The sequence below is a fragment of the Polypterus senegalus genome, chromosome 4 (genome assembly GCF_016835505.1).
Source record: "Polypterus senegalus isolate Bchr_013 chromosome 4, ASM1683550v1, whole genome shotgun sequence".
NCBI lineage: Eukaryota > Metazoa > Chordata > Cladistia > Polypteriformes > Polypteridae > Polypterus > Polypterus senegalus.
The window spans coordinates 220,172,259-220,195,947 of NC_053157.1; the positions used below are offsets into that span (position 1 = coordinate 220,172,259).

The 23,689-nt window shown below is 37.1% G+C and overlaps 1 protein-coding gene across 1 annotated transcript in view; it reads left to right on the plus strand.

Annotated features, from left to right (window-relative positions):
• The first annotated feature begins 1,685 nt into the window (after positions 1-1,685).
• eif2ak3 (eukaryotic translation initiation factor 2-alpha kinase 3) overlaps positions 1,686-23,689 on the plus strand; it is an 81,007-nt gene continuing 59,003 nt past the window's right edge. The window contains exon 1 of the mRNA XM_039751986.1: positions 1,686-2,096. Within this exon, the coding sequence (XP_039607920.1) occupies positions 1,855-2,096 (242 nt within the window). The 5' untranslated portion in view covers positions 1,686-1,854. The remainder of the gene's footprint in view (positions 2,097-23,689) is intronic.

Sequence of the window (23,689 nt, forward strand, 5' to 3'; positions counted from 1 at the left end):
AAGTTTCTGTCTTCAGTCCTAAATGCATTTTCCCTTAATTTCCATTGGTGCCCTGGAATACAGCATTCCCACTTAAGCTGAACTGTACTTTTTGAGGATTTTGTAGACCTGGATAAGAACCCAACACAGTCTCCTCTGCTCAAGGCTAAAGTATCCCCTTATATTCTGAGATGCACTTGGTTGATCCTTTCTGCATAGCTCAAAGTGCCGAGAAGTCTTTTTTGCAGGGTGGTGGCCATGAGTGCACACAGGACTCCAGATGTGATCTCACGAGTGCATTAGACAGCCTGAGCATAATGTACCTTTATTGATATTCTATAGTTTTTAGAATATAACCAAACATTTAATTGACCTTTTTAATAGCATTTATGCAATGCTCAGATGATAAAAATGTAGAGTTTGCTTCCTTTAGAACAATGCCTATCATCTTGTATTAACAATTGACTCTCCTATTGCCCATGTGTAGCACTTTTCTATGTTAAACTAAATTTTCCTAAGTGTGGAACCATGGGGCCACCTCATAGACAGCTAAATGGAACTTACAAGTGAAGAATAAATGTTGCTTTTGCAAGTTTTGTGAGAAGGTGGGATATAACCATTCCCTTGAATCGGTTCTGTTTGCTCTTAATTTGAAGTCCCTCTGTTATGCTAAAGAAATTGCCACAAGCAGAGCACTACGAATCAACTATCAAAAGAAAACATTAACTTCTAGCAGTGAACACATTAGACATCCATTACCAACAATTACTACCACAAAGGGTAGCACATCTTTTCCCCCCGAGGTCTGGAAAAAAAACACTATAGTATCACCAAGTGGCACTAAGTAGTGTGTATCACTTATATAAGTTTGAGAAACGATTTTGTTAATTTTAAGAATATTTTTAAAACACCCAGGAATGTCTAATTCACTTTACATTTGGAGCAGTGCTAAGGTAGGTGCTAAAAAAAAATAAAGAATAGAAAAGAAATGAAAAAACTCTTATCTCTGGCTACGATTCTGTCAAAAATCTAACCGGCATGTGCTCAAAAGTATTAAAACTAGTAAAGCAAGGCCCTGAAGGTTGTTTCAGACTGAAAAGAACAAGCACTAAGCCTCACGCTTTCTGTCTCATAAGAGCTTCCGTACTCCCCACGCTCTCCGCGCTTAAACATCCAGCAGCCACGTTTCACTATTTCCATCATTAAATGATCCGACCAATCGTCTGTTTAAGCCCCGGAGGTAAAGCACCAAATCCCTACATTGGAAACTCACCCATAGACACGAAGAAGATTGACAGGCACTTGCAACCAATTCTCCGGTGGCGCCACTTTTCCCTATATCCAAAATGCACCAATCATCTGTCTCTCCGCATTAATCTCGTCTTCCAATTTGCCAACGCCTTTTTTCCACGACGTACGCATTCTCATGACCGCCCCCAGCGTCAACCTGATGAGTCTAAACATTTTGAATGACATTCATTTGGACCACTCAGATTCAAAGTTTGACAGGCTGAACTTCCTGTTATTCGGCTTTATGAATGGCACGTTTTCTAGCCAATAGAAAATAGTAAAGTCGCTCGCTAGCTTAAAGCGACAGCAGTTTATCCTATGGAAGTGTTCACCAATGAATCAGTACCAAAAGTGGGTTGTCGCTTGGCAAATGTGTGATTGGAAACGGGGCGGGCACAGTGTTGCTAAGGCTGGGTTTAACGTGAAGTATAAAGGGAATATCATGGGCGCTGTAGTCGCTGTTTATGTTTACGTATAGTACTGTCATTGGAGTTGCGGGCAGTGAACTGCCCCTAAACTTTCTCACTGTCCTTCTTCGGTGGCGACTCTTATATATGACCGTTTTATCAATGTGCCACCCGCCCAATGGAAAAGGGTCTGCAGTGTGGAAAGGCGAGCGTCCCTTTACTACTGTTGCTGCTCTTGCTGCGAGCTGTGAACGGCACTTGCAGCGAGCTGGCTGCTACTTCCTCTGTAGGGCCTGTGGCTAGGGAGACTGGGCTTGGTAGCGTTGCAGCGGAGGTAACCGTGGAGGATGACGAATATGCAGGCTGGGGTGATGGAGACGAGCAGGTCGGCCAGACTAGCGGAGAGACCAGTGGAAAAAGGTAAGACGCGCAACAGAAACCAAAAGGAGACATTGCAAAAAAGTTATTTGTTAGTGCAAGAGCGAAGCATGCGAGGATTTATGTCAAGAAGGGAAGCGAGGCGAGAGAAAAGAAGTTGTAGTGTTGGTAAATGGTAACCAGAGAAAGTATTCCTGGGGGATCAAGGTGAAAAGTCAAGCAAAATATGATTACAATGTGCAAGCTTTCGAGGCAACTCTGGCCCCTTCTTCAGGCAAGATGTAATACAGAAACTGGAGTTCCCTGTGTTTATGTACACACTAGGACAAGAAACAACATTGGTAAATCTTTCAGTGAAAAATCTTAAATGTAAAAAATTAATAGACTCCTTCAAGCAAGTTCTCCGACCAGGGTAGCGCAAACAATCACTTGTCCATTTTCGGAACAGAGGAACGTTTCTGCGGTGGTACTGGTACTAGTATGTTTTCACCCACTCGGTTAATATAGATCACTAAACCATGCCACAGCTGCAGTTTTTGGTTTGATCTTCTACAGACTTTTGGACGCCGCCCAGCCTTTCTCCGATCCTACGTGCTATTCCGGGTTTGTTCACTTTGTACGATGGTGTGATATATCGATGTGCGTAACAGTGTTAATTCTGATCTGACGTGCCATTCGAGATGTATCCAGCTGCAGGTAGGATAGTTATTTTTAACAGATCTCGTCTGCAGCTGGAGTCAATTGGGCCGTTTCGTGTTTCCTCTACATTATGCAGAGTTGTAATGGTGTGTCCTGCCTCTGTGCATTATAGAATTCATTCAGCCTCGGCGGAGTGCCCTATATTTCACACTTTGGCTAAAACGCGGTTTTAGAACTGAATGACATTCATCGAGCCTCCAGTACATCCATTTTACTGATATCACTCACCAAAACAAAGTATAACATCGGCGGTATCCGCCTTTAACCAAAGAAAAATACTTCGTAAGTGATACTTCTCAGTTTGTCACTTGCACAACAGGAAGACAACACCAGTCTGCGTTTCTTCCCGTCTCAAATATGCTGCAGTACTGAAAAAGCCTATTCTTGCGGGACTGGTTCACCCTTTCCAGTTTGTTAGGAACAGAAAGTATTACATCTGCCAATAACTTTTTTTTTTTTTCTTCATGTGGTGTATTTTTTGTTGAGATTAACGTGCCTTTCATTATGTCACCAAAAACATGTAATAGAAAATGTGGCATGAAGTCAGATCTAAATAGAGATAAGATGCTTGTTTGTTTTTGTTGTTCTTTTTACATTTTTAATGTATTTTATTTAAAACACCAAAGCACAGTCACACCCAACTGAATAAAGATACACTGGTGAGCAATTCGACAGTGCATCTATTGTATTCCAAAAAAGCAAGACAAGCCATTTATCAAAATTAAAAGAAAAGCCACAACTTCTTTCAACTACCAATAAACAAGAGAGTTGTATAACAAAAGAAGCCTAATGTGATTACTCATATGTATTAAATAATTACCTTTTATATAGAGCTTTTCTAATCTCCTTGATGCATTTTAACAATGGGGAACCACTTTAACCACCACCAATATTCAGCATCAGCCTGGATGATACCACTAACGTTGTTGTGTTAGTACAGTCACCACGCTTTAGCTATTAGGTGGTGAAGGGGTGAGGCATAGTTAGCCAATAAGCGACAGGGGATGATTAGGTGGCCAGAATTTTCAGGCCATGGTGGGCAATTAGCTGAGATGTTGTTGAAAAACCCTTTTCATTTTGGTAGGTGCCCCAGGATCATTCATGACCACAGAGTGTCAGGACTTCATTTTTATGGTTCATCCGAATGACCGTGCCAGTGTTTACAGCACAGTGTCCCTGTTCATTGCATTGGGGTGTTAGAATCCACACACAGAACATAAGGCAAGCACCCTCTTATGGACTCACCAACATATCTGCCAGCAGCAACCCAAGCTTTTCCTAGATTGTTTCCCATCCAAGTACTGGCCGGGCCTGAACACAGTTAGCTCCCACTGGATTACCTGTTCTAAAGTACATAGTGCTGCTGACCCCTAGCAAAGTGCCAGCAAGCTATTGTTTGAAAATATTCATGCATTCTGGTCTAATTTAAAAAAAAAAAAAAAAAAAGCACTTAGTATTTCACAGAGAGAATTTTTGGATACTGTTTCTTCCAGTTAAATAAAACTAGTATTTGTGTGAGCAGCATAGTAATGGACACCACTTTAGATTTTCCAATAGACAGTGTTATTACATCTAGTGTTACCCCAGATATTATTATGAATGGGTATGGGGTGATTGTAAATCTTAGGCGATCTGAACGACATGTTAAAATAGTAGTCCAAAATAGTCTGATTGTAGAGAATTTCCAAAATATGTGACTTAATGAGAGGGCAATTTTTAGCAGTATTTATAATTCAGATCCCTTTTTTTTGTATACATTGTAGACTGTTTAAACAAGCAAGTTGTTGGGGGTTCAAATCCCTCCACTGACAATGTGTGACCATGAGCCATTCACTTCACCTGCCTGTGCTCCAACTGGAAAAACAAAAGAAATGTAAACAATTGTATCTTGAAATATTATAAATTGCCTTGGATTTATCAGCCAAGTAATACAAGCTTTATACAGTCGGGTCCATAAGTATTTGGACAGTAGCACAATGTTCATAATTTTCGCTTTGTACACCACCACAATGGATTCAAAGCAAAGCAGTCGGGTGTGATTAAAGTGTAGACTTTCCGCTTTAATTTAAGGGATTTAACAAAAATATTGCATGAGCTGTTTAGAAAAGACAGACATTTTTATACAGTGGCTCACTATTTTCAATGGCTCAAAAGTATTTGGACAGACTTAACATAATCATAAAAGTAACAATCATTTTCAATATTTGGTTGAAAATCCTTTCTAGTCAATGACTGTCTGAAGTCTGAACTCAAGGCCACTTCCAAGTGCTGGGATTCCACCCCACTTTACTGCGGCTGTCTTCAGTTGCTTCCTGCTTGTTGGACTTTCTTTCATCAGTTTTATCTTCAGCAAGTGAAACGCATATCCAGTTGGTTTGAGGTCAATGATTGACTTGGTCATTGAAGAATATTCCACTTCTATGCCTTGAAAAGCACTTGTTTTGCTTTTGCAGTATGTTTTTGCTCATTGTCTGTCTGTGCTGTGAGGTGTCATCCTATCAGTTTTGCAGCATTCTGTAACTGAGCAGACCACATACCCCTGCACACTTCACAGTTCATCCTGCTACTTGTGCCAGCAGTTGTATAATCAATAAACACCAGTGACTGAGTTCCATTCGCCACCATGAGGAGTTGGTTTGGCTAAATGTTGTGAAGGGGTTTATCTTCACCAATGACAGAATTTTGCGATCATCCAGCACTGTTGTCTGTGGTTTTCCAGACATTTTGGTGTTGCTGAGTTGTGTTCATTCTTTTAAAGATTGTACCAAATGGTTTCTCTGCAGAAAAATGGCCGTCATTCCTAAATGGCTTATACGGTATTTTTGTTACACTTCAGTTACATAATGATTGCTTAATTTCAATTCCATTGTGGTGGCAAAGTCAAAATTATGAAAATAGTGTCATTGTCCAAATACGTATGGACCTAACTGTAGATGACCTCAATCTTAACGTAATTATAATATTGTTTGCACAGTTTGAAATACAATGTGTTTTCTGAAAAGATGAGATCTTTTAGGGGCGAATGTCAAAATTTGATGAAACCTCTTTATCTCACTATGCCCTGTCTGTACATATGACAGTAATAACAGTATTGGTGTATGTATTAGCCAGTATTGCTTCAGGAAAGTGAGAAAACGTCCCCCTCCCCATTTCCCCTAGCACCCCCAAAATTATTTTTGAGACAACGTAAATGTGAAGACACTGGTTAATAGGTTCATACAGTCAATTTTATGAAATGTATAGAGTACAGTGAAATTCTAACTCTGCTGTTCAGCATGCAACACATTACCACACGTTGTGAATATTACGGCCTTATTTCGAAACTTCTGTCTTCCATACCTCAAAAGGCAGTTTCATGAATCCAGTACCCAGGGTCGTTGGTTTTTGTAGAGTCTGTGCATTATCCTTGTCGATGTGGCCTTGAATTCTGACTTTCCTCCTACATTCTCCAAAACATATGGGTTAGGGCAATATTTCCAAAAGTTAACTCTGTGTGTGTGTGTGTGCCCGCGCCCGCACACATACATGCATAAGTGGAGCCTGCAAAAGACTTCAGTTCTTCCCAGAGCTGTTTCCTGCCTGTGTGCATGATGCCTCTTGGGCAGGCTTTAATCCCCCATACACAACATATACAGTTAATAATACAGGGAACTGGATCATTAAACTGAACGTAACTGCAAGTACAAAATCAGAAGTTTGAGTTGGAATTCTATAAAGCACAAAGTTATCAAGGCTTGCCTTGCAAGTCTGAATTCTTAAGTTTGAATCACAGACTGATTAATGTTTGATAGAAGTTTGCATTTTCTCCCAGTGTCTACATAGGTTACTCCCTGGGTATAATAGTTTTCTTCTGCATTTCTAAAAATGTGAGCATTTACTTATTTTATTACTAGCTGAAATACCCAGCGTTGCCCGGGAGGAAAATAAAGTGTTGTTTTTTTTTTTTTGTTTGAGCAAAAAAAATGATTAAAAAAACACAACTTTAAAAATAAATTAACAAACAATAAAGACTCACTAATGTGCTTGTTTTGCGGTCTTGTATGTATGTTATCATCCAGCTGACGCTCAAATCCGGCCAACTGTATTTAATTTGAACAGCAACAGGGGTGCGGTGGTGCTCAAACATAAAGAATTCTGGCAGTCGCCTACTATATACTAACTGTGTAAGGGATCCTAGAAAGTATTGAAATCGTCAGAACTACTCTGGGGCCAGCGTTACCCGGGAGGAAAATAAAGTTGTTTTTTTTTTAATTGTTTGAGATAAACATAATTAAAAAAAAACACAACTTTAAAAAAAAAAAAATAAAGTAAATAAATAAACAAAAAAATGACTAACAATAAACCTGGGTTTGCTTCCTGGGTCCTCCCTCCATGGAGTTTGCATGTTCTCCCCGTGTCTACGTGGGTTTTCTGCCCATACCCCGACTCTACGTCTCACTTCCATGTGTAGAACTCTATTTAATTCCAAAAGCAACAGGTGAGCTGCGGTGCTCAAACATAAAGAATGCTGGCAGTCACCTCCAGTTTTCCCTCTGGTGCTCGTTCTGAGTGTCAACTGGATGATAACATGCATACAAGACTGCAAGATCAGAACCCCCTGCCCCCCATACTACCCAGAAGTGATTTCACCCTACTGTATTTTTAGTTGACCAGTGAGGAACATGTGTACCAAGTTTCATGAACATGGCTCCTATATATATATATATATATATATATACACCTATATATATATACACCTATATATACCCAAGTGGCCCTGTTTAATGTGTAAGAGTTGCTTGAACATTCTGGATTTGTTCAAACCTTTATCATTGATATGCCTTGAAAACCTAATCTAGATAAAGCAAATTTGATAACAGATTGATAAAAAGACCTGCATGTGTTGGAGATCATACTTGTAGCAGAGACAGTGTGATGCTGAGATAAATAGTCCGAAAGATGATAAAATGCTAGGTGAATACTTGTGATGTTTATTGCACTTGGGAATTTTATAGTACAATTCTGCTTTATAATTTCGTTTTGTAGAGCACTTTTTGATGATGCTTGCTGTTTATTGTCCTTTTTTAAAATATTGATTATTAATATCTATTTTTACAAATACTCATCAAACCAAAATATGTATTAAAGCTTACCTGTGTTCAGTATGGTTGACCATGTTTCCAGTTTCTGGTTCTTTTGCACTGACTTATGTTACCCCAGCCAGTCAGTACTTCTGTTGTGGTTACAAGGAAACTATTTTACTGTGCCCCGTGCGTGTTCACCCAGTGATGGACTGGTGCCTTGTCCTGGTGTCTCTGTCATGAGTTTGATGCTTGCTGGGATAGTTTCCACCATCCCCCCAACTTTGCTCTAGCTAAGCTTGTTAGGAAAATGGATGGATGTCATTATTATCCCAGTAGTTAATTGGAGAAAATGGCTTATAATTGTTTGAATTCCATCTTATATTTGTTACACAGTACTTGATGACATCAATACACAATTTAGCAATACTTGAGAAAAATAAGTGATGTTAAAGAAGGACCGTATAATCTCATGGTAGATACCTCCTTTATAGGATTTGAAAATTATGTTATAAAACATTCACAAATTAAGGAAGTAATTTACTGTACATTTCATTTCCATATAGTGCCTTTAAATGAGTAAATTTGTGTCCTCATTATACATAGGCATGCTTTTAGTGTATGGTGTTTTATTGTGTGTGTGTGTGTGTCTGTGTAATTGCCTTGTTGGCAGGAAACTTCAAGATGTCTGCTAAAAGTGGCCCGTAAAGCTCACTTAACCGGTAAAGCAATGTATCCCAGTGTTGACTGAATACTATATAATCTTTCCAGCTCACTTTCACACCACACTGAAGTGAACAACATGTTGACTATGAACCACTGCCGGCAGTGAAACGCTGGCTAAATAGAGCGTTTATGCATGTCTCCCCCACCCTGCTTTCTTTCTAATGTTTTGCAGTAAAACTTGAAAGGGGATTTTTTTTTTCACGTCTTATTTAATGACTAAAAGTTTATTTTTTTCTCTGTAAATATTTACTTAATGTTAAGTCGGAGTATCTTATTTATGAAGGGTGTCTGCTTTGGTTAGGCTTATTACAAACACGTCATCCCATCTTCACTGATACTGAGCTCATTTTGTAATACCTGCCAAGTAGTTACATGAATTACATTTGTGATGAAAAAAAATGTGATTTACTTTGTCAATTTTTTTCATATCCATTGCTAGTCTATTTTTCGTCTTACTTCTATTCTTTTTGCATGTGTATTATTTTATTAATTACTTGCATATTTAAAAAACTCAAGGTTGCATTGCAAAGCATAAAATACATCAAATGATAAGCACTATTAAATAACAGGAAAAGTCTTAACACAGAGAAGAAGTAAGCTTTAAAAAGATGAGTTTTAAAATTCTTTTTGTGCAATAAAATTGAGTGTGACGACCTATTATGCATAGAAAGTGAATTCCAAAGCTTGCTCTTCCGTAGTGGAATGTTGATTAGTATTTTTCGTGTTATATGGTATATGTTAAAACTTCCTATCTGTCTATCCTGGAAACTCCTTTATAAAGCTTGCATACGAACAGAAAGGTGCTCGAAATGTGTGTATGCAATTTCCCACACAAACAATAGAATTTTTAAAGGAAAATGCGACTTGGATGCATGCATCCACTTACAGCAAGTCTGACCCTTACGTATGCAACATTTCAGGAAAATACAGGGAAATAAGGACACCCTTGATGAATAGGGAAATATAGCCAAGCCAGCTATAATAATTCATATCCCTGAGCCTTTATTTTAATGTTTGTTAACGTGACAAACCTCTTAAACCTCAAAAGTGTTGAATATCGTATGTACACAATATTTCAGTTCCCTTTTAAGATGACCAGTGCTGCATTTTTTCACTGAACTTTTTTGGGTTTTCATCAGTTTGTTGATTAGTTACCAGCAGATCAGGAATATCTCAGCCAACCTTCACTCCATCATGCCCGTTGTGCTGGAAAACATTAGCTGACTAAGGAGACACTATATACAATTTTTTATAATGATGTGGATGTTTAAACTTAAACATGTTTTTGACAGGATGAAAAGGCAATTTTTCAGCTGTGTCCGGTTCTTTTACTGCACTCAAATTGCAATAAGGGCAGCTAGCAAGAATTAAGCTTTTTTTGTTAACTACAAGATGTTACATTATTAACACTCAAGTCATACAGTATGTGATGCTTTGATCAACCCATGATTAATTTATTTTGAGGCCCGCTAGATTAGGCAGACCTTAGTTTTTTTTTTCTTCTTTTAATATGTTTTATACTATTTGTTGTATCGGCAATTTTGTCAATAAATGTGTCGGGTGATCGTGGCAACCTGCTTATACACTGGCATGATAAACCTTTCCCGGACCACCGGAACACAGAGAAGAGGCACTATAAGGTTGCAGAGTGTAGAGGATTGCTGTTAAATGCAGCTGGCGTCATCTTAATACATCAGGAGTGAGGAAAACTTATTTGCGTGGACCAATGCACATTTACAAAGTAATTGTGATTTATAATCGATAAGTTGCATGGAAATCTGTATATGCCAGGTATTTTTTTTTTTTATGTACACATTTTCATGATCGAATCCACAGGCGTCAGGCCAAACAGGACTTAACCAGTGTTTCTAATTTAAAGAAAACATCTTTCAGCATTTGTTAGGGGGATATTATCAAGTGGTGTGTTAGATAATTCCTTCTGTATGTTCCTTTCCTGCATATACCCAGAAGACTGTTCTCAATATATCCTCAATATGGGGAAAAACTCCACAGTACCTAAAGGTCCTTCTAGATTCTAGAGGTTCTGGATGGATAAAACAGTTCCTTTAAAGCATAAGGAGGTTTCCTTTAAGCATTCAACTCAATGGTAGAATTCAGAGTTACTGTCTATGAAAGCAACTGGCCAACGCTTTGAGAAAATGTCACATAAGGCTGGCCTTACTGTGCACATCCAGTCTTTCTCTTACCATCAAAGATCTTATAGGGACGCACAAACGGCAGCCAAGGACACACGTTATGGCAGAATAATAGAAAGTGGCCATGTTAACCTGAGGGGTTTGTTCTCTGTAGTTAATAAACTACTTCAACCTGCATCTGGCACAATTACCTCCTCTACCGAAGCCTGTGAACATTTTTTTCTGCAATAAAATGTAATGATCTAAATAATTTAACAAACATAAATCCATCATCCAGTTATATATTTCCCTGTCTTCCCTTTCCATCCAGCTTTTTTTTTTCTTCTTTCTTCTAAATTTTCACCAGATACTTGTGCATTTGTTAATGACCTGCTTTGTAAGATGAGGCCCACTACTTGTGTAAAGGGCCGCATCCCCACCACACCAAATCACTTCTGTAACCCCAGTGTTAAAGTCTGGTCTTGGTGCTGGCAATCTTAACAATTTGCTGCCTATTTCTAAGTTGCTTTTCTTGTCAAAAGCTCTTGAGCGTGTTGTAGCTTCCCGATTCATCAATTGCATAACTTTTAATAATTTGATGGAACCCTTTCAGCCTGGCTTCAGGGTGCAGCACAGCTATGAAAGTCACTGCGCTGCTTGGGGTAGCCAATGATTTGCTTATAGCAGTAGACTGTTGACAAACCAGCATATTAATTCTGTTAGATCATAGTGATGCATTTGACACTGTCAGACATGACATTTTATTATCCAGAATGGAGAACATACTGGTTATGTCTGGCACTGCCCTCCAGTGGTTTAAGTCCTGTCTGACTGATAGGCAAGAGTTTGGTAGTCTTGGCAACAGGAGGTCCAGCACAGCATTGGTCACAGAAGGGGTTCATCAGGGCTCTGTCCTTGGCCCTCTGCTCTTCTGTATCCATGTGCTTCCCCTTGGCCATATCATTTGTAGCTTTGGACTGGGTTATTATTTTTATGCAGATGATGCTCAGCTCTATTTCAATTTGAAAAGTGAAACTTCATCAGAGCTTTCTCAGCTCACATCTTGCCTCAATGAAATTAAAACCTGGATGGAACAGAATTCTTTAAAATTAAATTGCAGCAAAACTGAGTTCCTGCAAATTAGCACTAAAGCACAATTTAAGAAAATGAGCTCCTTCTCAATCACTCTTGATGGTGATCTCGTCAAACCTTCTTCTGATACAAGGAATCCTGGTGTCATTTTTGATTCCTCCCTTCTGTCCACATAAACCACGTTAAACTGTCCTACTATCACCTCTATAACATATCATGTGTTTGCTCATTCCTTTCCTTTTCTAATGCTTTGAAACTTGTCCATGCTTTTATCTCATCCTGTATCAATTATTTTGCCCCTTCTGATCTTGTATCGCAGCTCCATTTGATTCTAAACTCTGCTGCAAGAGTCCCAACGTGGACCAGCCGCAGCAAGCGCATCACACCCATCCTGCTTCACCTCCACTGGCTCCCTGTGTATTACAGAATCCAGTATAAAATTATATTAATAATCAACAAAGGTTTAAATTTCCTCACACCAAGCTGCTATCAGTGACTTTCTCCCTCACTATGCTCCTGTTAGACCACTAGTGTTCTCTTATTCTGACCATCTTGATGAGCACCACACTAATCTGCACTCTATAGGTGACGGCACCTTCAGCTGTATAGCACCCAGACTCCAGAACAACCTCCCTAAATTAATAAAATTTTAATTATTATTATTAAATGTACAGTTTTGTGGAACTGTATTTCCAATCGGTCAGTTAAAGTGTGTATTTTTAAGGGGGGTTAACACCTTTCCATGCCAAAGCAAATCCACATACTGTGGACCGGCTATGTAGACCCTTTTGAGGCATGTAATCAATAGGGACTGACATGAACCTTAAATTGCATTTTTTTCTGGGTAACTGCAATACTGTTTTTGCTAAACTCGGGGTAATGGTAATTTATCAAAGTTTCATCCGCATTTATGAAATTGTTTTTTTTAATTTCTCCTAGTTCATTCCTTGTGCACTGGTATTCTTTGATTCTTCATTGCATTTCCTTCAGCAACAGCAACTTTTCTTCTCTGGTTTGTGTCCAATGCCAGCCAGATGTTGGATCATTATGTGAGGCATCCTATAACAACAGAAATCATTCTTTTTTCATATCAGACTTTTTCCTTGGATATGGTGGAGCATGAGGCTATTCCATCAGCAGTGGGTACAAGCCAATCCTTTCTATTGCAAGGCATGCTGATGCTCATACCTAAGGTCATTTTAACAGGTTAATGTTTTGAATCTCCAGACAGGCCACCTTGTACAACTTTGAGATATGAAAGCAAATTAGACATATGGAAAACCTGTAAAATCAAATCTTAATACATTGACCTTGAGGGAATTTGAGCTTAAATATAAGATGGCATGAAGCACCAGTGCCTTGCACTATAGCATTATCAAGGCCTATAGGAAATCACATTTTGGGATTGTTTTTGTCTTGTACCAGTGAGCTCATCTTCAAATACCCAGGTTTTAAATAGAGCAACAACAGACTGTTACTATTCTTTAAGCATCATTCTTAAGGAAAGGTACCAGGTCCAGGGAACTTTTGGCTCAGCTTCTCCCCTTAATTAGAAACCCTATTTATTCAGCTTTTGTGTGCGACTGAGAGTATTTTGTTTATTTCTGATAAGCTGATAGTCAAAGCTGATACAGCTAAATATGTTGATACATCTTGCATTGAAATACAGTAGCTTTCAACTCCAAAATTTAGAATCTAGTTTTGATTTTACGGACAACTAGAATGTTTGGTTCTAGGTTCGAAATCACATTAGTGTCCATCCTTTTGTGGAGACATTGTGCAAAAGACTTTATATTATGTATATTATTTCCTTATGTTAACTAGATTTCTTACAAGGTTGACCAGTTAATTCTGCTAACAGAATTATTAGAAGTGAGCCATGGGACGGTGCTGGTCGGCCCCACACTACCCGGTCCTACTGGGAGCCTATTGAACCGGCCTCCACCAATAAAGTAACCAATGGATGAGCCAGGCAAATGAGGAGACCTTTTCCAAGTGGAGGGCAAAAACATAGAATTCTACCTTTATGGAATATTTGACTAATACAGAAGAAAGCTGTTAAAGCTATATTAAAGTGTATTTTTATAATTGAACTATAGACCACAACTCTTAGCTGTTTATTTTTAACAATAAAATGAAATTCTATAGGCTTATTGTTCAGTGACTGTAAAAATACTAAAAGCAATAATTTCCTTAAAATCGATGCTAAAAAATATATAAAGCAAGAAAAAGAAAGATGAGCTACATCGTCGAATGAGCAGAGACAGCAAGAAGCACAAAGTAAAAGGGATGTTAAGAGCTAGTGACAGTTAATGATCGGATTTCCTTTAAATTCAAAAAATGTTTTAGAAAACATTACAGCAGTAGCTGCTTAGCCTTTGCTTCTAATGTGTGGCGGGATTGGATCTCCACCATGTTTTCATCTGCATTGTCTTAAAATTAATGGTGCAATTTACCATCATGCCAGTGCATTGCATCCAGCTAATGGAGAAAGAAGACAGTTTTCCAAAAATGTTGTATATCAAGAAATCTTTAGTACACTAAATAATACAGGTTTATTTTTATCCAACCCTAATCTGTAAAATTAAAGAAATCAATAATATAGAGTAAAGAAGTTCTCACCGATCCAATAACATGGGGTACAAATTCTGCACTCTTCAGATGATTCTGCCTTTAATAGAAATGGCACCTTCTGAAGTCCTTGCATGACAACATATAGGTTTCTTTTTTTATTCTTCCATTGTACCATTCTTACTAAATAGCTTTTTGCTAATATAATAGTTGTCATAACCATTGAGCAGTTAACAATATGTATGTATGTTTTGTAACTTTGTTCTGTTACAAAACATCTGCCAAGCAAATAAATGTAAATGTATGATTTAACCACCAAAAAAAGTAATTACTGTATTACCACTAAAATACCATGCAAATGGTCATTTGACCAAGACAGTAACATTTTCTAGGAGATCACCCAGAAAAAAAACAGACACTGCCAAACATGGTTACCCGTACTGCTATATTAGATTTCTGTGGTAAATCTGCTTGAGTTCACCTTTTTTATTTTTTTCCTGTTAAAATATACCTGATAGTATACTGTATTTTCTATATCCTTTATTTATTAACACCTTTATTTACACCAAGTTATATCTCAGTCTGTCTTGTTGTTGTAGTCTTATGCCACAAATAGCCATTTTCTATTGTTTTAATAGTTTATTTGGTCATAGCAGTTTTATCAATTCCGTCGCTGAGTTTTTTGAGCATAGCAATTTGAAATTGGAGTTTAATTTGTGTGTCTGTTAAAATAAGTTCACTGCCTTGTGGTAAAGTTAAGTGTTTGTTTTTATTTGTATCTATTTTCTAATTTTTCTATATATAATAGAGTAAGACTGTTAGGTATTTGTCTAAGTGAAAAAGAAATTTTGCTTGCTCTTGAAAAGAAATACATATCTATAGCATACAAGTGTTGAACGTTTGTGCTTGATGCTATTTCACAAGCCTTTAAAAATACTCTGGTAGTAGGCTTTTTTTTTTTTTTTAAAGGCTGGGGTTAAGTTTCCTATGGGGGCTTTCCATTTACTTTGGACATGTGACACATGGGTGGGAAGATCACACATGCCTATAGTAGGTGATAGCTTAGCAGTAGTTTGGCATAGGCAGTGCATTGATATGAATGTTTGTTGGAGGGAGTTTCCATATCTGTAAAGATACTGTATAAACTATTAATTGATACATCATCTAAAGATAATTTAAGTTTGTTGTAGAAAGATTAAATGTCGTAGTTCCTCCCACCACCCCCTAATTCTTCTGTGTGTGACCTAACTCAAGCCTTTGGGGGTGTGCTAAACTGCCTGTTCATAGAGCACACGTTATCCTTGCCTGCGACACTTTCTACATTTCTCACTAGGCTCTTAACATTGATGATCGCAGCCAACCTGCTGAATCCTGTTTATCTTGTCAACAGTGAAAGCTGTTGAGGGGTGCTGTGTATATTTGGCATATGGAACAGTGTTCAGATTTAAGAGATCATCCTGAAACAGTGTGGTGCCTGTAACTTCTGTCATTCTTGGCATGTATTTCACCTCTAATGAGTGCCTGAATGGCACAAAGCTTAACCGGTGATAAATTCATTAATTAAAATATATGTTTGTTAATTACATTATAATAAATAATACCCAGATCACTCTGGCATATATTACGTCCTATGTCCCATTCATTTGTTTCAAAATCCATTCCCTACCCAGAGAAATCATGTTTTTAATGCCCTAATTGGTTTCTCGGTGCCAGATAATAAAATCTAACACAATTCTCCTTTAAACGTTACACTTTCAAATGGATGGATGTGCGTGTGTTCAGTTTTATTTAAAACTAGAACTTTTGTGAAGCATGAGAATAATGCTTTGAGTGAGGTCCGCTGCTGGGAATCCATCCCCTACCTTTACACTTTGGACTTGATCAATAGTTACCAGCATTGAGTTATTTTGAACTAACTTGTTAATAACATTCGTTATCTGTTTATAGCTTATGACTTCAGAAATATGTTTGCTTGGGAATCTGAACTTTGGATCCCATTGACTAAAGTTCATTTGTAAATGCTATGCAGTGGTGCTTTCCCTGCTTGGAATCAGACATTCTCATAATGCATATAGATGTTAAAAATATACAAAAATATATTAACTGCATATGCATTTGTGTATTCGTTAATGTGCAGTTAAAATCAAATAAACCATCCTTTAACATTATTTAGAAACAAAGTACCAAATGAAGTATTTTTTCTGCAGTCCTTTACAGTTTCTTATCTGTATCCTGCTGTATTTACTGTAGCTTATTATGACTGAGGCACTATGGTGGTGCAGTGGGTAGCAGAGTTGATTCCAGTTTAGGGGAGGGTTCTCATTCAATCCTTGCGTGCTCTTTAGCATCTATACATTCATCTCATGTTCTATAATTTTTTTTTCTGACGATTCCAGTTTCACTCTGAAAAACATTAGCGTTGGATAAACTGACAAATTTTAATTTGGTTCCATAAAAGAGAGCATTTTTTGTTTGTGTGTGAATTTGACCTGCAGTGTTTCTCATCAATGGCTGGTCCCAAACCTGTGTCTGGAACTGCTGCGTTAGTTTCTACTTAACTAACAAGAGAAAGACTATTCAAAATATCTATTAATCCTTTAAAGAATTTAGAACATTTGAACAATCTAGACAAAAACGGGTCATTTTGCCCAACAAAGCTTGGCGGTCCCATCCACTTATTTCTTCCAAAATAACATCAAGTCTAGTTTTGAAAGTCCTATAGTCTTCCACACTACTTAGTAGTTTATTCCATGTTTCTGTCATTCTCTGTATGAAGAAAATATTCCCAATGTTTGTGTACACGTAAAATTTACCCATAACAGGTTTACAACTGTGTTCCCGTGTTCTTGATGAACTCATTTTAAAGTAAGTCTTGATTGACTGCACTACATGCATTCATAATTTTAAACACCTCAATCATGTCTCCTCTTATTCTTTTGCTTAAACTGAAAAGGCTCCGTTATTTTAATCTTCATGATTTTAGCCCTGGAACTGGCCTGTTTGTTCTTCTTTTTTTTTAGCATAGACACTAAAACTTCACACAGTGCTCACGGTGTGAGGTCTAACCAGTTACATTATAAAGCTTGAGCAGAAACTCTCTGGACTTGTGCTCTACACTTTCTGCTATATACCCTAACATTCTTTTAGCCTTCTTAATGACTTCTGAACACTGTCTGGCAGTTGATAGTGTTGAGCCCACTATGACTCCTAAATCCCTCTCATAGTGTACTTTCGACTTTTCCTATTGTGTATTCAAATCCAACGTGTACTTCCCATATATAATACTTTACATTTACTTATATTGGTAGCATCGAGATTAAAGTGGAAATGTCGAGAATAAAGTCAATATGTTGTTTTTATTCTCGACATATAGTTTTTTTTTCTTTCTACCCTGTGTCTGTATTTTTTTTTTTTCTTTTTCTTCAATTGTGGCTCTAATACGATTCCATAACATTATAAATGCAAGTTGCAGTTTTATTGTTTATGTATATAGCTTAGCTTGAAGCAAGGTCTATATTAATGCAATTTGCCTAAATGATGGTTCAGTTGGTAAAGGTGTCATCACTAAGTTGCACTTGTTTTATTTTCTTTTATTTTTATTTGGTGAATACTGTGTAATGCACCTGGGCTTGAAGTCTTGAAGTAATAGTATTATTGCTGGAAGTTGCACTATTATTTATTGTTATTATTTATTAGTTTAATATTATGCAGTTTAATGATAGTAAAGTTGTTCAAAAAGTCACTTTAATGTGTCAGTGGACAGAGATTGTTAACATTAACAGAAAGTATAATTGGTTTACAAAAAAATGTACTATTTATTCCTTTTCTAAGACATGTTCAGTGCTATTCAACATTTGACAAGCACCTCTGGATATTTTACTAAGTCTAAATGCCTCTTTAGGTGGTTGACAATATGTTGTCAAAATTTTAGTTTAAGAAGTTTGCAAAATGTGTTCAATAAAAAGGTTCTATATTTTCACTGCAACTGTCGCGCAATGTGATTCCTTTCTCTTCAATAGTGCCACCCCCTTGAAAAGTATCACTTTATGGGGCCATGCAAACCTGTATTTATACTTGTGTGCACATTAAAATGTTTTTTTTTTTTTTTTGTACAATTTTAATGACAGTGGAATAGGTTATTCTTGGCCAGTCTACTGCAGTAATTGCAGTGGAAAATCTGGTCAACATCCACTCTCACATTGAATACCGTCGAATACCGTGAAACCGGTATAATTTAGAAAAATACCGTGATATAGAATTTTTGGTCATACTGCCCAGCACTACTTTCTGAAAATCAAGATAAATAACTTCACTTTGATCACATAATTTTTTCTTTCTCATAGAATTCTAGCATGTTAGTAAAACTTGACATCTTTCTGAACCCATGCTGGCTGTTAATTAAAACTCCTGTTCTTGCTATGTGTTGCTCAATCTTTCCCTTAATTCCTTCCATAAATGTACCTGTGATGCATGTTAAGGTTGCTGGCCAACAGTCACTAGGGATGGCCCAATTTCCCTTTTTATTTAACGGGATAGTATTTGTGATTTTCCAGGCCTTCAGACTTTCCCCAGTGCGCAGTGACTTCCTAAAGATATCAAGTGTTTATATATGTACTCGCTAACCTCTTTAAAAACTCAAGGATAAATATTATCTGATCATGGTGATTTTATTTCATTTCAACCTATTTAATCTGAGTAATAATTCTCCCTCCACAATTTCCAAAACCGTCAGTACATCCTTACTGCTGGGAGGTTTTCTGCTTTCGCACACGTGAAGATCTCAGAGAAATGTGAGTTTAGAGCATCTGCTATTTTACTGTCTGTATTCCTGATGCACTTCACCTCTTCCTTGACTGTTCTTTTACTACTAAAATACTGAATGAATCTTTTTGGGGTTGTCTTTCGCATGCTGGAATTTTTTCTAACTACCTTTTAACCTCCCTAATATCCTTCTTAGTGGTTGCTCTAATGTTCTTATACGCCCTACAATGCACATTGAAGTTACTAATCTTATACTCCTTATACAGTTGGTGTATAATGCTCAGATAAAGTTACGAAATAGTTTAACTGTATAAAACACACAAGATATGACAAATTAAATATAAATAAAACAAATCTCTACTATTCCACAGGTTGTTCGTATAAAAAATATTTTTCTCCCCTTGTCTACCAGGTAAGGTGGCTTATCAACTTATCCACCTCTTAAGTACTGGCCAGCACTTTTGCTCAGAAGTCCACACCTCCAGTTATAATACCCTTGGTCCTCTTTGGTCAGTTTTTAAACAGCTTTGTAATTTTTTTTCTTCTCATTTCATTTCTCGCTTTACTTAAAAGAAAACATAAGACCTGTCCCTTTCAAGACAGGGGCCACGCACATCAAGCGGTTTGGTAAAAAGTACTGGTCTCCTACAAGTCTTTGAAGTTGTCCTTGATTGATCATAGTTTACATAACTACTAACAGGAATATTGAAAATACTTCAGTTCTGAGGTTTTTCTCTTTCTCTCTGTCTGCCTTGATATATAGGGCCTGGCATCCACAAGGCATCTATCTGTCTTGGTGGTTCATTGTGTGCTTCCACCCGTGCTGCTGTTCTTGAAAATGTGCAATTTGAATTGCCTGTCTGACTCGCCATTTCTGACAGGGTCTCCTGTTTGTGTATGAGGCTAGGATGAATGCATCAACCTGGTCTCAAAATTGTGGTGAAAATGAGCCTCTGAAAGCAAATTTCAATTTATCAGTAATCATAGCACATGCAGTTTGTATTGCAGCCTTCTTCATATTACAAGTTGAGAAATTAAATGACAGAACACCATCACAGTGGAATGGAAGTGGATATAAGTAACCATTGGCTATCATTTCTTTGAGCACTAAGAGCACCAAATCTTTATCCTCTTTCCTGGACATCTGTGTGTGTTTTTGCAAGCTGGCCCTTACTGAAAAGGTGTTTGTTATGTTTTTTTTCCCCTCTAGTCAGCAATTCTAAATCCTATTCTTAGGAAGGTGGATTAATTTCTTTGACAGCAACTGTTTTTGTCCTAATACTATTTCATTTTCTAACTTGAGAAATGTAAAGATCCTCGTGATGTTCTCATACTCTTGTCTCCTCTGTGTAGATGCTTCCTTTTTAAAGAGATTGATTTGTCTTCCTCCAGTTTCTTCCATTATGTGAGAAAAAAAGTTTTGCAAATCCCAATATGTGCCCCATTTCATCAATAACTGTAGACTTTCGTTCTTTGTTGTTACTTTTCCTTCTTGTTCTCTTTTTTTTTTTCTTTGTGTTTGACAAGTACCGTCCTGCAGCTGTTTTCTCTGCTCACAAAATATGAACACTATTGATAAGAAATGAACATTATGCTTTGATGTAATATATAATGTAAGACACTGAAATGTAAGAGTTTAGTCACCTTTTTTGAATTTAATCCATCTTTAATAAACCTTGACAATGTTTTTGCTGGTGTTGGTATTCACATGTTAATTAATTAGTTTTGGATTAAAATGTATACAGTGGCGAATGGGTTAAACTTTAGATGTGGGGGTGCATGGTCATTCCAGGGAGAAGTAAACCATTTTACTGGGTCAGGTACAGCAAAAAGTATTTCAGCCTTATGCTTCTACTGTGTGACCCTGAACACATCATTTACAGTATTCTGTCTTTGTTCCAAAAGAAGAGTGGCATGAACCTGTAAAAAGTAGCATCATGATCTTGGGAGTTGTCTTGGAGAAATGAATCTGCCAAATATGTTAGAAGCAATAATAATCTTACAGTGGTTTCCCTTCCACATCCCAAAGATGGTTGAAGGCCATTCTGAACTGGGTTAATCTGATTTAAGAATTTTGTGCTGTTAACAAAGTGGTGGTTTTTATCACTTTTTGTACCGATAGATCAACCTCTTGTATTGCATCAATGGCCAGAACCAGGCTAGTTGGTTATTTTATGCAATCCCAGATGCCATCTACTCCTAGAAGATGTTGGCTTTCTCACTTTTCATAAACTATTGGATTTTATGAATATTCAATCATTTCACAGGTTAGTTATGTTTGTGTAAGTTTGGCTTGCCATGGTAGTTTGAAGAACCTATTCTTCACCAGTAAATAATGTGCTCTGTATCCTTTTTAATGTCAAGTCCACTTTTTCCATATTTAGCATAATGTTCAGGTTTTCATCTTTTTTCCAAATGCAGTTTTTATTTGTTTTGTATTTTTTTTTCCAAGTGTGTCTTTTCAAATGTAAATGTATATGATGCATGGCAACTTCATATGCATTTCTGTTAGGGCAAGGTTTATCTTTAATTTTAATGTGCTCAAGATGCACCCCCATGTGAGCAAGCAGGCTGTTGTAGAAGCTACAGCAGATGGAAATGGCTGTGGCATTTGTAGCACTGCGCATGTGGCAAGAATTGGGCAACAACAGAATGAGTATATATAGAGTAATGCAGTCTGGATTACCTACAGTGTCACTCCTGTAATGCTCTCAAACATCGCTTGCTACATGACCACTCCTTTTCCTCACACCTAAATTCCAATGTATACCTCACATGATGTTCTCTTAAAACACCCCTTACACTTTTTCCTAAATATGGAGTTCCTTAATTAAGGTTAGGGTTGGAAGAGTGTCATTGTATTCTACCTGTAAGTCCATTGTCTTGTTTTTTCTTCTTTGATTTATAAATTACATAGGTGAATGTGGGATGCAATTAGAACCTTCTCAAGTTAGCAGGTCTCTGTGTATCAGGTTTGTTTATTGTTTCAATTCTTAACTATTTCCATGTATCTATTAATAACTTTTGTTAACTTGCATTTTTTTTCAGTAACCACTGTCATGTCAGGGAATTCGCACTTAGCACAAATATTATAAAATATATAAAAGTGTATTAAAATACATTTTGGCTAGGGTAATGTTGGTGTTTGTCACATTTATTTAGGAAGCCTTTGCAAATGTCTTTATAATATTGGGCATGTGTGGTCTGAGTGCAGCACAACTGACCACTGAATGTCTGGAACTGGTGGGACTGAAGCTAATGCAAACTGTTGTAAAGGTTAAAGTCTGTGGGAATAAATGCAAATCTGAAAAAATAATTTAGATAATCTCTGTCAGAGGAGCTTAAAGGTGTATAGCCGAATATAATGCATTATTTGTGCACATCTTTTATGTCTGTTTTCGTATGTGAGATTTTTTGCATGTGATATAAATTGAGCTCTGTAGCCATCTCCTAACCTAGAATGAATGTTTACCTAGGAACCGAAATTACATAAGTTTTTATTACAACATTTTGTTAAAGATTCATTATAATTAAGGAACATTCAGTAGGAAATCACACAAGGAAATGGTGGAAAAAAATCCAAAGCAAGTTTTTTTTGCCTCTTGGGCCTTACTACACCTCAGAATAATCAGCTGTTTATCACTGCATTTACATTGAGTGCTGTGGAGTTGGTACACAAAACCTTCAACTCCTACTTCAACATTTATGGTGCCACCAACTCTGACTCCTCTATTTATAATTTAAGCTGGGCAAAAGTTTGAGGGCACCCATGAATTTTCACATTTTTGATAGAAATTAATACTTTTTATTTAATCAAGATAACACTAAATTGATTGAAGTGGCAGCTAGATTAGAATATGTATTCTCAGATACTAAACCCTTTTAAACTGCATACCTATATAGGTTTTTGTTTTTTGTGCATTTCCTATAATGGCAATCAGATATATGCCTATACGTTGTCTTTTGCTTAAACCCGTTATTCATTAAGATTCAGAATGGATTTAAGCAGCATTAATAAATGCCATGTGCAAAATACAAGATGCAAAAGTAACAGTGAACTGAACAAGTTGGTAAATGAACTAATTATAAGTAGGTCTAAGTTACGCACTTCATGTTGAGAGACGGTGACCAGATTCCCAAAACTTCTTGTCCCAACGTGTGTAATCAACTGTCTCAAAAAAGACACCATAGTATTGTGACTTGATTACACAATTAAAACATTTATCTCTGACAGATATAGAACAAAATAAATGCATGCAAATAAATGCACAGTGTTGGTTATCCAGATCTTTTTCATTGAGGCAATCCACTTTGAGTAACTGAATTTCCATCACTTTACAGCACTTCTAGGTAGTGTGCATTTGTACTTATCACCTGCTTCTTTCATAGGGATTTCAGTGAAACACTTGTGAAACAAGATTCCAATACAAAGTTTATTCAGCAATTTCAAGTCTCTCCCGCAAACAAATATTAAGGATGCAGATAATTCTTTCGTTATTACTCTCAGGGTTGTGGCGCATATATAGTACTGTGCAATGCTGTAAACTATGAATGCTTACACAAATAGAAGTGTTACTAGTTTATCAATTAA